Source organism: Pangasianodon hypophthalmus, chromosome 14 (genome assembly GCF_027358585.1).
Source record: "Pangasianodon hypophthalmus isolate fPanHyp1 chromosome 14, fPanHyp1.pri, whole genome shotgun sequence".
NCBI classification, from domain to species: Eukaryota; Metazoa; Chordata; class Actinopteri; order Siluriformes; family Pangasiidae; genus Pangasianodon; species Pangasianodon hypophthalmus.
In genome coordinates, this window is record NC_069723.1 from 1489386 (window position 1) to 1506489 (window position 17104).

A 17104-nucleotide genomic window follows, 5' to 3' on the forward strand; every position below is an offset into this window, starting at 1 on the left:
AAATACTGTGAACTACTGTTTAGCCAGGGTTTCACAGAGACTCACAGTTTCAAAAAAGACAACCGTCTTGTCCACCAGGAAAAATCCAACCACGAAACCCTCAGCCTGGGACCTGTAAGTATCCCTACACCTGCCTGGGCCTTATCTCATAGGAAATCCAATGTAGTAGAAAGATAAGTTGGATATAGTCTGATTTAGGGCCACATCTAGTCCATAACTTTTCATCTCTGTTGATTTGTATAATAAACAACAGATATTATCACAAAGCAGCTTTATAAAAATCAGGATTTAAACTTAGATCCCTAAAGAACAAACCAGAGGCAGCAGTAGCAAGAATAAAATCCCTGAGATGACATAAACAAGAAACCTTAAGAGGAACCAGACTCAAAAGGCAACCCTTCACTTCTGATAGTGGGATTGTAAATCATTACAGTATCCAGTCATATAAAGAAAAGGCAAACGATATTAATTGCATTGAAAGGATATTGAATATTCACTATGAACATATTGCGAATTCTGGGAGGATCATCAGAAAGTCTTCAGTTGTTAGAAGGTACACCTTCAGCTAAGATTATTCCCTAAAGCAGGAAGTTTTTTTAGGGTATCAATATGTTATTTGGATTGAACAGATAATGCCTTATAAATAGATTCGTGTTTGTGTGGTGCTTGTGCTAACACAAATAACAGTTTAACTGTTGGATTCTTGGTTAAGCTCATGTACTGGTCAGGTTTAACTGGTGAGAGCTTGTTGAACTGGTACTCCAGCTTGGTGAATCTGGTTATGATCTGGTGTAACAGCTTGGTGAAGCTGGCAGAAGTGTACCAACTTCAAAATAGTGTACCAAGTTGCTAAAGTCGGTGAAAGTATGGTTAAACTGGTGTTCCAACTTGTTGAAACTGCCAAACCATGGGGAAACTGGTGGACCAGCTTGGGGAAGCTGGGAAAACCATGGTAAAGTGGTAAAGCTATTGAATTGTGGTTAAACCAGAGGACTAGTGTGATGAAGCTGGTGAAAGTACGGTTAAACCGATGTAGCAGCTTGGGCAATCTGGCCAAACCATGGTAAAAGTGGTGTAACAGCTTTGTGAAGCTGGAGAAAAGACTGTTTAACTGGTGTACCAGCTTGGTGAAGTTTTCTACCAAAAAAATAGTTCACACCTCTGTTTTTTTTTTTTAAAGTTTTTTTGTAATCATTACAAAAGGTAAAGGACAACATCTTCCACCATAACTTTAGAATAACCCATGCAGTTAGTGTAGTTACATTGCCTTATTACGACTGATGCACTATTTCACCTGTTACTTCACTACATTTAATTCTCAACTATGTGATAATTTATGCATTTTTTTTTTTTAAAAATCAGTTAACCTATCACGTTACAGAACAACAGAACAGAAACCTAGTCTAGCAGAAACCAACACAGGGCCTGTTAAACCAGGCTCGGATTCAAGCTTAACCAGTTCAGGATCCACGCTGGTCTAAACTGGATTTTCCAGCAAGGATTTGTATATTTGGAGCGTATTCCTGAAATGGACATCACTGACAATTTGGCAGTGATTTATCTAATTGCATAAGCAATGAAATGGTAGAAATTAAACAAGTAGGCCTTTTTTGCCTGTAATAATAATTAAAATAAAGAATTTGAAGCCAGGCATGGCTATTATATCTGATTATATCGATTATATATTGTGATGAATTATGTCACAACACACTTTTTTGAGATATCACCACTATCATGACATCTTTTTCTAATTTTGTTTTTAAATAATTATAAACTCTGATTGGAAGCAGCTGATTTTATGTTAAACTTTTGTACTGAACATTTAAAATTATAAAATGTATTTTTTTATTCTTAGAATTTCTTCATACTGTTTCTAATATTTATCCATTGTACTTTATTTATTTTTATTTTTATTTTTTTATTTATATATTTTTATATATTTTTTAGTAGTTTAATTTATCATAGTTTGTTTTTTTTTTCAATGCAAAACTATTGGAAGTTTGTTAGCAAACCTAAACCTCTCAAACTACTACTGTCTAGTTACAGCCAAAATACATTACTCTGCTCATTACACACACATGATTTAAACAATATTAAACTTTTAAACTCAAACTTCCTAGGTAGCAAAATGACATTAGCCCAACTTCTGTTTTATGTGGCTATGTTGGCCCCATGTTAGTTTCTGCTAGACTGTGGGTCTGACCTGTTAAGCCTACAGAGAGCTGCTTTAATTAAAGGCAGAAATGGCAGCTTGGGTAATTAAGGGCAGAGCTGTTTGTCAGGTGCCCCATTGTGATATGAATGGTGGTTTTTCACTCCCCACCTTCCCTAATGCTCCAGCTTACTCCCTCACTGTCTGTCAACCTGCCTGCCTGTCTGTCAATCTGTCTGTCTTTAAGGCCCATACGCTAACAGGCAGATTAAAATGGTATGAAAAGTTAAAAGAAAACTAGTGCTGGTGCTACACTTTTCTTAAAGCCAGCGAAATCACAATCACTGATTGACTGATGCTGGTCTTTAGGATTTTTTGGGAGTTCAAATCACTATATGTCTCTCTCACATTTTTCAAAAAGACAGTTGCTCAGCTCTATTTCTTCGAGTCGAGTTACGTCCTGCTTGATTTTGGGTCCCACAGACATTCTGCACGAAAGTTTGTTCAATAATCACTTTTTTTTAATTACTCATAGACCCTTTCCCTCTACACACACTCCTTACTTCTTATCTCCCACCTCAGTCCCAGGTCTCCCTCCCTCTTCTTGGAGCAGTTGGGCAGTTAATTGCTTCCACTCTGGGCTGGTAATGAGAGTACAGGTGGAGATACCTGGGCAACGAACCCAGCGCCTTCCCCCCCAGCCCAGCTGTCCTGCAGCCTGGGCCCTTTCTGCCTTAAACACTCCCACAGAGAGCCCTAATGACCAGCCGAGCCTGTTCAGGGTTTGTTGGCCAACAACCAGCATCCACTGGGGGCCTGCAACCTATGCCTCCTGTGGACCCAATGACTGTGAATCACATATCGGCGTAAAAGTCAAAACAAAGTCATCACTCTTGACTTCTTCACAGGGGTCCTTTTTTTAACCCCGTTAACTTATCCTCCCCCTTCTTAAACCCTCATCTCATTATTAACACTCCCCCCCTTTAGAGAATTACACTGGAGATTACACTCCAGACGCGTGGAGAAGCAGACTCAGTGGCCTTACTACACGCGGCAATGCTAAGCCTCTTTTACGTGAACAATAGTCTCCAGCAGAGCCTATCCTGCCAATTAAGCCCAGGGCTCTCTCCAGCTCTCCAGCCTGCCCTGACTGCTGCACTCCTTGCCTAGTCGCGTCGCATCGGCCCCCTGCCAGGTTCAGGCATGCTCCATACACACACCTCAACTCTAAATATGCTCCTTTTGTGTGTGGGAAGGAAGGCATATTGGTTTGGGCAGGACGCGTGTGGGCCCCCCACAGACAGAACTTGCCGCCAAGTGGCATCAAAGTGCCGCCGGATGACTCCAAGAGTTTTCCTCACCTCACCTTCTGCAAGTTCATGTTCCTTCTGCCACCCCGCTTTACAAAACACTTCCTGGCTATAAGAGATTCGGCATTTCATTTTTTTTTTGCTTTTGTGAATGGAATATTCTAGATTAGATTGTACTTTTTTTTTTTTTTTGGTAAAATGATCATGGAAAATAATATGTTCATTTATAACAGCATCCTTCAGTGCACTCAGATTACAATGCAATGAATTCGCAGTTCAGTTGAAGAAGAGGTCATGTGACTCTGTGGGTTAGGATTGTACTCTAGAGGTTGAAGAAGGGAATGTTCGGAGAGTATTCCTGCCCGTCAGTAAAGCTTGGTAAAAATCCTGTATCTGAGTGGATTCTCTCCTGGAAGAATTTGGCTTTTTTGTTCAACTGTTATTGAATTTTACACAATAAAATCTGATGGAAATACTCGATTTCGATTGAATATGTCAAATTTAGGGCTTGTACCTTATTCTTTCCTACTGACTTTTACTTCTGCGTAACTAAACCTAATGTTACACACATGGCCCTGAATGAGGCAGACATTATATTACTATCCTGTGACTCAAAAATCATTAAAAAAGAGATTTAATCATCTACACATATGACACATATGGCTTGATGATGGTGTGAATAATATAATGATATATTTTTTTTATATTCTTTAACTTTTTGAACAAAAAGTGAACATGAATGTAATACTCCGACAAGGACAGGTAATCCCACAGGGCTTTTGTATTTATAGTGATCCCAGTTTCTGGTAGTCGCTAAGTTTCTGTAGGTGTGTGTGTGTGTGTGTTGTGCATGTGTGCAAAGCATGAGTGAAGATTACAGAAATGCGATCCTTCCTGAACCCTGCCACTTTACTTACATGGCAGTGTTTCATTTCGCGTCTTTGTCAATGAGACCATTAGGTGGTCAGTGAAAAGTAGGATTGCGATGGAATGTTTAAAACCTTCCTCCTCGCCCAGTCACTTTCAGCGCCTTCAATATAAACTTTACCTGCTGCCCCAAAGACGGCTCATGTGACACCCAGTGCCACGCAGCACGCCCCAACACCCACTCACTGCCCTTCTGAAACAATAGACCTGCCGCCTAAAGATGACCTCATGTTCTGTTGAATGACTGCTGCTTTGGTCATGTGACCTAGCTAAAAAATTCCTTCTGGACAAAACGTTCTGCAGGAGCGTAAGAGTGTGTGCATTCCCTAAAGCAGGGGAGTTTAATGAAAATTTGAAAAAAAAAAAGGTCCAGCTTCATAAAATTCCTTGCTTGCTTTCAAAGGTCTGGATTAGCTCATGGCTCTAAATAACACTCATCTGTTCATGTTTTGATTCGTATTGGTGCTTCCCAATGATGATCGCTTTCATCACTGACTTTTCAGGGGGAATGAAATGAAAATGACTCTCTGGTACATCAGATTATTATATAAATTATTTACGTAATGAGCTGCCAGTTGGTGGTCACCCCTGACCTGAAGTGTTCCTCCACATGGGGCATGTCACCTGACCAGTGCAGATTTGCCAGTTTCCAGCAACTGATTATTGCCCATGCAATGCATAATAGCGTGACAAGAAAGAAGAAATTATCACTCAGCAGTGGAATTCATAATCAGAAACAGGGAAAGATCGACAAGAAACGTTCACACTTCATCTAAACTTTTTCACGCAGGTGCATTTGGGTTTAAGTGAGTATGCAGGATTGGGTTACATTGTGGAAAAGTGAAAGAGAGGTATTTCTCTCTAATAGTTTTATGCCCTCTGCTGTTCTCTCAAAAAAATATGTAATATGTTCTGATCCGCAAAAGAATGTTAAACACTTTAAAATCTGCCCTAAAATGTCCTGTAAAAGTTACCCTGTAAATTTACAGTAATTTACCAACAGCAGAGTTCACACGTAGTTACTGTAATTAATATTTACAGCATTCTTACAGTAAGGTTTGATTACACTGATAGCACATTGTACTGTTGTTGAGCAGAAAACTGTACTTTTAAAGGACTACATGTTGGTAACTGCATATTACTGTGAAACAGGAGTTCTCAAAGTTCTCAAAGTTCTCAAACACTTTAAAAAAAAAAGTTCAAAACCCCTCTTTGTATGAATTAATTTTCTATTCAAATATAAGGTTCGCAGCTATAAACATTCGTCCCATCACCAGCCTCAGTTTTTTTAATCTTTCTTGAATGTAAAAAGGTATATATATAGAGAGAGCTTGTCATGTTGTCATGTTCTGTCCTGAAGAAAGATGGAAAATGTATTGATCACTACAAAGCGCTGACACTGGAGAATCCTTCCATAAATGTTAATTAAACATCTCCGTACATAAAAACTCACCATATCAACGATTGCACATTTTTTTCTTCATTAAATAATGACACGTTTTCATCCGCTTATTACTGTAGATATAGATTATGTGGAGCGTCCGTCATACAATCCCCGTGTATGAGTTGTTACTATGGAAACCATTCCGTATAAGACAGAGTGCAATAAGAAACTGTTAAAATGGACAACGAGAACAACAGCGAGTCACTGTCCTGGAATCAAACAAACACATTAATGCATTAAAGATTAATGTTACACAATGCCAGATTTACTAATCATGATATTATTAAAGAAATCAGAACGACTCATTCTTTTACTAGAATCACAAATGACATGAAGTTACTGAAAAAAATTTCAAGTTTAGACTTTATTCAGAGTTTTATGTTACATTAATATTAGCTTTAAGTCTAAAAGTTTAAGTGTCCCAGCCAGAAGTGTGGAAAATAGTGTTTGCATGTATGAGGTGTGTGTGTGTGTGTGTGTGTGTGTGTGTGTGTGTGTGTGTGTGTGCGCCAGATGTCCCCACAAGAATAGGAACATTTGAGTTTTGACCTTATGGGGGACATTTAACTGGTCTCTTTAAGGAAAACCTGTTTTTAAAAAAAGTTTTTTTTGTTTTTTTTACAAAAACTGCAGCTTTTATTTACTTACTTTGTTTTAATTAGGGCTTTGTTTGTGTGTGTGTGTGTGTGTTGTGTGTGTGTGTGGGTGGGTGTGTTAGTTGGATGGGTGCATGTTTAAAAAAATAAATAAATATGTCCTTTTGTTTAGTGAGGCTAAGGTTAGGGTTAGATTTAAATACTAGCATAGCATTAATTATTTACATTAATAACATCCTCACAAGGATAGTAAGACTGTGTGTGTGTGTGTGTGTGTGTGTGTGTGTGTGTTGAGGAGGTGGGTGGTTGCACATATGCACAAGACCTTTGTCCAGTCACAGTGCTCACAACTTGCTTTGAGGGGGCCGTGGCAAGATCCCAGGATTCAGCTGAAACATCACTGAAAAACCAGTCCAAAACACACGCAATAGCCCTAATCCGAATGAATGCATGAATGGATGAATGAATGAATGAATAAATGAATGGATTAATGAATGAATATTCTTTCCAGCATTCCAGTTCCCCAGGTTTTGCAAAGTAATGTGTGTTAGTTTAATCATGTCTTTCACTGGACTGTGTGCTCTCTGAACTATCTCTGATTTCTCCTTCATTTAGAAACCCAGAGACATACAGCTACATCAGCTGCCTCCTCTAAATGCATCACACAGAAGTCTCACGTAGTTAAAGTATAAACTTGTACTACAAGTAAAACGTTCGGTCGCATAACTACTTACTAAAATACATTATGATTCAAAACTATATTTCTACACAGACATTCACTTTAACATTAACACTCACATTTGTCTTGGAGACAAATTTCATGTAAAGAAGATATATATATATATATATATATATATATATATATATATATATATATATATATATATACACACACACACACACACACACACACACACACACACACCCAGCTGACTTTCCTCCTGAACCCAAAAGGAAAACTTTATTTCTTTCTTGCCTCCACTTGTCAAAAACGAAGTTAATGTCAAGTCCTATCTCAGACAGAACTGCATAATGCAAAGTGAAAACAAAACAAACACAGAAACAGCTTGAAGCTGGGCATGTGTAAAGAATGTGTGTGTGTGTGAGAGAGAGAGAGAGAGAGAGAGCGAGAGAGAGAGAGACTCGACATAAACAGTGCCAACATCTGGACAAGAGCCAAGCCTGGAGGGGTGACACTGCAGAAAGAGGGTCCTTATTGCTTTTTATCAAAAAAAAAAAAAAAGAATAAAACCCAGAAGCTGAAAAAAAAACTCTCAGTCACATGATTACTCACAATAACACCCAATGAACAAATGTCCAGCTTGTTTTTAATTTACGTGGATGATTCCATAATTAGTTTTTCATCATTTCCTTGGCAGGATTTTGCTTTTAAATGAGTAACAGGGTTGAGGTTTGTTTGTTTTTTTCAGAGTAGAATTGCCAAATTGTTAGGGATTTGAGGAGGTGGATGCAAGTGCAGAACTTATTTAAGTAAAGTGCAGCCAGAAAACCAAAACAGTGAAAACAAGAACAAGAACTAGAACTAGAACAGAGAATACTGGGCAAAAACATCCAGACAACACGCACACAAACACAACAACAACCAAAGCCTGACAATCAGGTGCTGAAACACAGGAACTTATATATTGGTGTTAATCAGAATGCAACGAGACACAGGTGCATGTGATATGCAGGGGCTGATGGGTAATGTAGTTCAGTGCCCTTTTGGTGCCACCATGACACAAATACACAAACTGTAGTAAACCTGCATCCACACAAACAGCATTAAGGGCATGCTAATGATTTGCTTGTTTTAAATTGTTTGAATTAATAATGAATTCTCAGCCTATAATGAGTGTAACAGCGTTGTACTTTCATTTTCTTCTTCTCATGATCCTCAGGAAATTCATTCAATCCAACTTCGTGTTGAACATGTGACTTGAGGAATGTTCTAAATATTTCACAGGGGTGAATGTGTTAACAGGTAACAGCGATGGTTGAGTGAATGCTGTGTAAATAAAATCTACATTTTCTTTTTATACCCTGTATTGGACGACTTGTAGAAAAGAATGTTGCAAGCGTAAGATGTTATATGGATTCACATGTTAATGCAAGAAGAATTATTAGGTATATTTCAAGGTGGATGTAGTTATAGTGAGCTGGGACAGACCATGGTGCTGATTTTATTAATATTTTAGGTTATTTATCCCAAACATGCACATATGTTTTTGGGAAGGACAGTTTACATGTGTTTAACATGTCTTTTACCTTTGACCTTTACTTCACATACAGATTTAAAGATGTACATCAGTGGCACATCAGTTGTTGAATGGTGTGTATGATGGTATTTATTAGTTTGTTAATGAATTTACTCAAAATGATCCAATACAGACATGGAAAAGGGGTTTTACACTGCTCCTGACACTTTTGTTAGAGGACATAAGTGACTTAGGACGAGTTTTCTGATGAGTGGACGGCTGTTTATCATCTGCTGCCGACTGCTGGTCAAAAATCATATTGTCACTTTTTACACAATTTCTAAAATAACGTCCCACTTTGGGCGTAAAAAACATTTTAAACATGTTTCAGATAAATAATTTCAACCATTAATAAAACCTCTACAGCATTTACACAATATAATCATGTCTTATTATTGTTGCATTAATACTTATACATTAAAAAATGTACATTTTATTCCTTATGGAACCCTGTTACCTGAAAATATTCACCCCTATAAAATTTATGGAGTAATCCACAAGTCACATGTTCAGCAGGATGTTGCATTACCTGAATTTTCTGAAGATCACAGGAAGAAGAAAATCAAATTCTCTCATTCTTTTTATTTTTTTAATTTAGTTATTTTCGTTACAATGTGATATTGAATTATGAGGTCACTTTGAAAGTACAAGCTTGTTACCCGAATTTTTGTCCAACTTGCATTTCAGGGTTTCTGTAGTAAACAATCCAAAGCCATAACAAAAAAATCATTACTATAGAATATTATAAATATATGTAATATTGTTCTATATAGTATAGTAGTATTGTTCTATGTATAATTCTATAATCATGATTGTATAATAGTATATAAATATATACTCCTATGTGGGCAATAAAAGGAACCCAAAATGTTTTGATTTAATATCTCATTATCTCAGTTTCTACTTGTTTTGGCTTATCTCTTTATTTCAGCCTATGTTCTAATTCTGTCAATTTTACATTTAACGTCCTACAATCTATCAATAAGACTAATTTAATAATGAACAACAATGAATATTAGCTTATAGTAATAATAATTCTTATTCCATATGCTGTTTCCCAGATAGTAAGTAAGTAAACCAGACGTTGCTTTAGTGGAATTCACATACTTACCGGACACTTTAATAGGAACACCCTTACCTCTTCACATTCATGCAATTAAACAGTCAGCCAATCATGTAGCAGTCTTTTACTTCACCACATTCATGAAAGGTATGGAAACTATGGAAGAAATTACATCATCTCCCAGCCGTGTAAGAAATATGGAATCATCAGTGGCAATAGTGAGGCAAGGAAAATAATTTCGAAGTGTGTAATGTGCACACGTTTGAAAGGCAGGTCAGAGGAACAAAAAAAAATGGCTGACGTGCCACAAGAAAGAACACAGCCAGATCTCCTAACCATTCACAAATGTAGGAATGGACTATTTTGGTCCAACCAATAGAGGGAGAAGTTTTGTCAAAGGATATGGTGTACTTCCTTGACACTGACTCCTATATTCATGCCTCAAGGTGATTCATATGTAGGCAAGGCCAGGTAAAACACATCTGGTCTGACAATGGTACCAACCTAGTCAGTGCAGAAAGAGAGCTAAAAAAAAAGGCTCTCAGCAATCTTAACAGTGCCATGGTAAGGAGGGGAATTGACTGGAGCTTCAGCCCTCCAGTGGTGTCTCACCATGCGGGTGTATGGGAGAGACTAATCAGGTTTGTGAGATTCTTTTTCAGCAACAAGTTGTAGATGATGAAGGTCTTCAGACACTATTTTGTGAGGTTGAGGCAATTCTTAACAACAACCCAATCACCACTGTATCTTCTGACCTAGACTCTGTAGGTCAGAAGATACTAGATCTAGAGCCTCTTACCCCAAAATACATTCTGTTATACAACTCACAACCTGTTTTAACTCCTGGAGATCTGACTCATACACCAGGCGCTGGTGGAAACAAGTGCAGTATTTATCAGACTTGTTCTGGAGGAGATGGACACAAGAGTATGTAACACTCATGCAAGAAAGACAGAAGTGGTTCAAGGTGAGAACAAATCGGAAAGTTGGAGACATTGCGGTGGTTCTTGAGCCTACCTCTCCATGATCATCATGGCCACTTGCAGGAGTAGTGGAGACAAAGCCTGATTCAACTGGTTTGGTCCGGTCATTTAAGCTTCAGACAAAAACAAGCATCACGAAAGTGTACCTGCTATTAGAAGAAAAAAGCAGGAACCAGATTAAAGAAAACAGAAATGGGTGATGTATGTCTTTTTCTTTTTGTTATTGGTTCCTTTGCGTATACGTTAAGTACTTCTTGTATGTTAAGCTTAAAACATTTACTGGCTGGTTATGTAGGAGCCAAAATGGTGCAATGCGTATTTACTGTAGTATACTTTTTGTTTGAGTTTAACCCCCTCTAGTGGCTGGCTGGAAAGATAAGGCCTGCTGCGAGAATAAAAGACAGGAGATGTTACCTGGTGGGTGTGGCGGCAACGGGAAGAGACAGTCTTTGACCTCACGTCATGACTCCATACTATCCATGCTATCTGCTGCTGTGTAAAAAAAAACAAATCCACCAGATATCTTGTCAATCTAATATCTATTTCAGTTTTATTTGAAGTTTTATTTTATTTTTTATTGGAATAAATTGAACTTCAGTTTTGGACAGCAACAATCTTTGTGGATGTTGGATGTTCTTCAAAAAGTTGAGCGACAAACACTCATAGTGCAGCCACCATAGTGGTTATCAATAAGAAAAGAAATAAAGAAATAAAACTACACTAATAATTGGTGATTCACATAAATGTGTTCAGGTATAGTCAATGTTTTGACTCTTAAGACTTCATTTGATTCAATTCCATAATGGTTATTGCGGTCTTTTTGGAAGAAATGCAGATATAGTCAGAAAACGTTTGTGAAAATGTATGAGAACTTGAGTAAAACTTTAGAGAAACAGTGAGGCAGGAACATGGGAGGAGGGCGGGCTGTTATGCAGACAGTGCAGCCAAAAGTAAAGAGAAGCACACACACCTGCTTTATCTCACACACTCTGCAATCATGAAAGTGACTACTCTGATCTGTGTTTCTCTTCTCCTTTGCCTCTCTGGTGAGTACCAGCTTATAAGATTGTATAAGATTGTGCTTCTAACCAAGAATTAGCATTAATCGAGAGGTGTATATAAATTTCTGGCATGATACAGGTTCACAAATAATCTTTCAATAAAGATTCAAATAATAAGATTTCAAATAAATCTTTCTGCATCAGGAAACTGTTAACTATTCATCGTACTAGAGCAACTACTTGAATATGTCAGCACACCTACCGTTAATAATGACTGCTTAGTGAATTCATCTTTATATCTTCAGATATAATATCTGAGATAGTATTTAATATTTAACATTGCTGATTGAGATCTTATTCTAGGTTATAGCTGCTAAATGTTTCTGGTTTATAAAGGTTTTCCATACATCACATTTTTCCTCCTGTATTCAGGTGCAAATTTTCCTCTTTGTGACAAAGTTGACTTTTCCTAGTAGGCTATATTTCTTATATATTCCCAGATTGGAGATCCTAAAGAAATAAGATCTCATCCTCAGGTTTCATTTAAATGAAATGTTTGTAAGCTCACTTCACTCTCAATATACTATCTACTTTCTAAAATACTACACACTACTACGATTGCGGACACAAATAAAGGAATGTACAAAAAGAGAACAGGTGTCCATATCAGCGGCGTTCCCACGCCTTTTTGTGACAGCAGGCATTTGCCCAGAAAATTTCCCTGGTCAACACAGTGACCTACAAATTTAGATATGTTCATGATACCCATGATACACATTGCACTTTTAAAAGTTTATAGTTACATTTAGTTAGTTCCTGTTATCACTTATGTTATAGCTATAAACAATCGTTCCCTTTCTCCCTTTTTCTTGAAGTTTATCAGATGAATTAACACAGCTTGGTATGTTACTGAGAAACTGCAAAGCGCAAATTCTTCTGTCCTGAAAACTCTCCCTGACAAAACTGAGTGAAACAAGCTAACAAAACTGAGGGGGTTTGAGTTAACAATACTGAGTGAACCAAGCTAACTAAACTAAGTGAACAGGCTAACAAAACTGAGTGTACAAAACTGAGTAAACCAAGCTAACTAAACTAATTGAAGCAAGCTAACAAAATTGAGTGTGCAAAGCTAACAAAACTGAGTGTACAAAGCTAACTAAATTGATTGAAACAAGCTAACAAAACCGAGGGGGTTTGAGTTTCTATACTGAGTTAACCAAGCTAACTAAACTAAGTGAAACAAGCTAACAAAACTGAGTGTACAGAGTTAACAAAACTGAGTGGACCATGCTAAACTGAGTGTAGTGAACTAGCAAACCTGAGTGAACCAAGCTAACAAAACTGATTTGCCTGAGCTAACAAAACTGAGGGGGATTGAGCTAATAAATGTAAATGAACTGAGCTAACAAAACTGAGTGGACTGTGCTTACAAAGCTAAATGTACTGAGTGAACAATATTGAGTGAAACAAGCTAACAAAACTGAGTTCTGTTAGCTTAGCGCTAACTAGCTCTGTGTTTCCACTCTGCGCATCAGGTTTGTTCTTTGTTTTTGTGTATCTGAGCTAATAAAGGTTGTGCTGCTAACCAAGAAATAGCTTTAACCAAGAATATAAATGTCTGGCATATTACAGTTTCATGAATAATCTGTGAATAAAGCTTGTCCTTGAATTCTGCTGAAGGAAACTGTTAACTAACTGTCCTACTATAGCGAGGCTACAATAGCAACCGCTGGAAGATATTGTCCAGCTGTAGCAAATGCCCTTTGTTTTGTCATTTTATAAACCACATAGAAATTTGTGTTATAATCGAGAAAATAGGTTTTATCTGTTTAAGCTGCTTTGAATGCTACACCAAAATATTTGTTTATCCTCAACTGTATTTTCTCTGTGCAGCTATCATATCAGCGGATCAAAGGTCACAGCCCAGAGAGGTAATCTCTTAAACTCATCTTGCAATGTATTGTATGATATGATATGATATTGATAAATGGTATTGTAAAGGAATAAAATACTTCGGGATGCTCTGTTATAAGAAAATAATCAATGTCAGGGCGGTGTGATGGGGCTTGACGCACAGCTCGTCCCAAAGTGTTTTATTCTTCTTCTAAGACAGCAATTTTCCAATAATTACACCTTGTTTGATTTATTATTTATTCAAGTATGATATTGTGATCTATAATAGGCTGAGTGTGAAAAGTATGCGACTTTAATGTGCACCCGTGAGTTCGACCCAGTGTGTGGTGATGATGGTGAAACATACTCAACCGAGTGTGTTCTCTGTATGGAAAATAAGTAAGGAAATAAATAATTTAATGTTAAATAAACAACAGTGCATGTGTAGCTCTATGTCTATGTCCTGTCATGCATGAAAGCATCAGAACAGGAATTAAATTTTCCAAGTTATTTGATTTCATTCTCCTTCATTTTTTTTTTTCTGTGCAGAAAACGAAACCAGCATGTGAAGGTGATTCACAAGGGAATGTGTTAAGGTCCTTAAGTCTAACCCACAGAGGAATTCCTCTGCATTGCAATGAGAAGACCAGGAGATCTATTCACTAATCACTCATCTTAATAGCTCACCATTTCCAATAAAGCCAGGAATTCCTGTGATACTGTCATCTGACTACACTGTAAATTCTGTTACAATTAAAGGCTCTAAGCATGATGATTGTCTTGTTTCTTTAAGAAAGCACTATGCTCGATAACATGCTAAACATCTAAAATGAATTCCTAGGAGGCAGCAGCGGAAAATCTGTCAGTGACAATATAGAAGAGAGACTGAGACAATATGTTGCCTGTAAATATCATATTCACTCACATGAGTAAGTACTGTAATATAAGTATACAATAAATATAAGTATACTTAAGTGAAAGTATAGATAATGTGTCAACATCTTATGTATAATGTGAATTGCTGCGAATGTATCCCGGAACCATTGTTGGGTTGGATGTTTACAACACGAGTGCTGATGGGGATACACACGATGGTCTCTTTTGCATGTACGGCACTTTATATGTATGGCACTAGTGCACTTTGACCCTGACAAAGACATTGTTCTCTCTTGCAATGCATCACCCTATGATGTTTGGGGAAGTTTCAAAGTCCACAGTCACTCTCGCAAAGCAGGAGTGTCTGTAGCCAAGCTGAGGCAGCTCAGAGTATGGTGGCTTTGGAGATGTTTCAGAAGACATGGGACAGGTTGGTCTGTGGTGTAAATAATGACAGCATACAACAAAGACAGCATGAAACATGCAATAGAATCAGCGGCTAACAACACCAAAGACATTCAAAAAGCTAACGGGAGCGGTCAGTCATGCACAGTTGATCAGGTGTCAAAAGAAAAATCACAAATGTATAAGAGTATAAGGAGATCTTCATCAGGCATGATGTGCGTGGACCAGAACTGCTGCACCTAGAGAGGAGAGACCTGAAGGTAACCTGCTGTGTGTGTGTGTGTGTGTGTGTGTTTCTAGTCCACGGCATGCTGAGTTCAGTATTTTCACTGTGTGTCCTTTGTCACATGAAGCGGATCCTGCAGGGAATCAGAGATCTGAATCGCAACAGCACGGCCAGCGAGGCTTAGACTCTCCAAGCCAATCACACACTCAGAGGGGCGGGACCAGTCTCAGCACAGCCAATCAGCTCAGAGGGACCAGTGCAGTGATGTCACTCAATTCACACCTCAGCACAGTGCCTTCATTTCACATTTGTGACATCAGCGTTGAGGAGAAATCTCTACTGCCAGCCTGTGTGTGTGTGTGTGTGTGTGTGTGTGTTAGAATGAGGAAGGGAGCAGTAAATAAGAGCCATCAGTAATCAAAGGGCTACAGATGTATGAAAGTGAAATGAAAAACTGTGCTGTTATAATTAGCCATTAGCAAAAAAAAAAAAGAAAACAAATCAGGAAATATTTTTCAGGAATCCACGCTGTCCGAATGTTAATAGCTTTATTACCTAACCACACTGCGTCATGACAATCAGTCAAGTAATGATCAAGTGATAAATATCCTGGTCCAACAGATACAACCACAATCTACCTGTGTGTGTGTGTGTGTGTGTGTGTAAAAGAGCGAGAGAGATAGAGTGAGTGAGTGTGTGTGTGTGACCTACACTACTCAGCAAAAAAAATAAATCTCATATCAGAGTTGGGGTTTGTGTTAGCATCAGGATTTTAGGGTTAACATTGGGGTTTGATTCAGTGTTTGGTTTGAGTTGGCAGGAGCGTCGCTTAGTTAAACCAGATGTCATGAAGTTGTGCTTTCGACAGGCAAACTGTGCTGCGGTACGTCTTGCTGTGCAGGATGTTGAGGTCTGTAATTACACTCGACCTCTAACCAAACCCCATTTTGAGAAACGTGAACGTTGTGTCACGACTCGTGAACTCAAATCTGTCAGAAATTCACCGCAAGAACTGGCTTCTTATGTGGATTTTTTCCTAAACACACACTGCTGAACACACATTAGCTGGAGTTTACAGTGTGACTCTCAACAACACATCAGCAACAGTCAGTATTATAACATGAGTGGCAGAGAAAGTACTTTTCCATCGAACACAGAACTTAGTTACAGAAGATCTGTGATGAAATTAAATATAAATTATAAATTAGTTCCAGCTGCGATCAGTGCAGTCGCTGAACGCTGTATTTAAACAGCCCGATTAACACAATTCTCATAAAACAGAGATGTGTGTGTATGAGAGAGTGTGAGAGATCAGCCATATCATTATGTCCCGTAGTGTTTGTGTTAAATATTTATTAAGCTCTGTGTGTTTTGTACAAAGCTCTGTATGAGAGTGTACATACATTCCTCATGTACAAACAGTCGGTATTAAACCAGTGCTGAGTTACACAGGATGTGTGTTTGTGTGTATCTGTTTTATTTTTGTGTTTGTGTGTGGATATTAACATTCATTATACCAAAACACTGTTCGATTCTTGTTTCTGATTGGCCAGAAGCTGTTGGTAACCGTAATTCTGCTTTGTGTCAGACTGCATGGCATCATCCCATTGATTATTTTCCTACAGCAGCATGCACCCAAGTGTTTTATTCCTTACTTAGCATATTAACCGGAGGTGTGAGTTCAGCGTAACTGAAGGTTTAGTCAGGTCCAGGACCTCATCGTCCGTGTTGAACTCTACACTGTTAGAAACTGACTGTGCTCCCGTGGTTTCTGTGGTACGAGCTCCATTCCTGACTCCAGAACACTAAAGCATTTTTCACATTTGCTGGATATAAGCTTTTAAAACAGTTTTAGCTTTTTAAAAGCTTAGATCACAGTTAAATGTAACTATTCGACAGCTCAATTCAAGAAGCCATAAAACCCAAGAAAATGTGGTTCTAATTAAAGGAGTTGATGTGGAAAACGAGGC

General features: G+C 38.0%; 1 protein-coding gene across 1 annotated transcript; it reads left to right on the forward strand.

Annotated features, from left to right (window-relative positions):
* The first annotated feature begins 11669 nt into the window (after positions 1-11669).
* On the forward strand, positions 11670-14399 carry LOC113544658 (trypsin inhibitor ClTI-1). Its single transcript, XM_026943600.3, has 4 exons — positions 11670-11779; positions 13628-13665; positions 13917-14026; positions 14177-14399. The coding sequence occupies exons 1-4, from the start codon at positions 11731-11733 to the stop codon at positions 14220-14222; spliced, it is 243 nt and encodes an 80-aa protein (XP_026799401.1). The 5' UTR covers positions 11670-11730; the 3' UTR covers positions 14223-14399.
* Positions 14400-17104: the final 2705 nt, after the last annotated feature.

Excerpts from the sequence above, each read along its gene's own strand:
- LOC113544658 (XM_026943600.3), top strand. The coding sequence starts at position 11,731 with ATGAAAGTGACTACTCTGATCTGTGTTTCTCTTCTCCTTTGCCTCTCT. Across the intron at positions 11,780-13,627 it reads TCTTCTCCTTTGCCTCTCTG|CTATCATATCAGCGGATCAA; the intron begins GTGAGTACCAGC and ends TTCTCTGTGCAG. Across the intron at positions 13,666-13,916 it reads AAAGGTCACAGCCCAGAGAG|GCTGAGTGTGAAAAGTATGC; the intron begins GTAATCTCTTAA and ends GATCTATAATAG.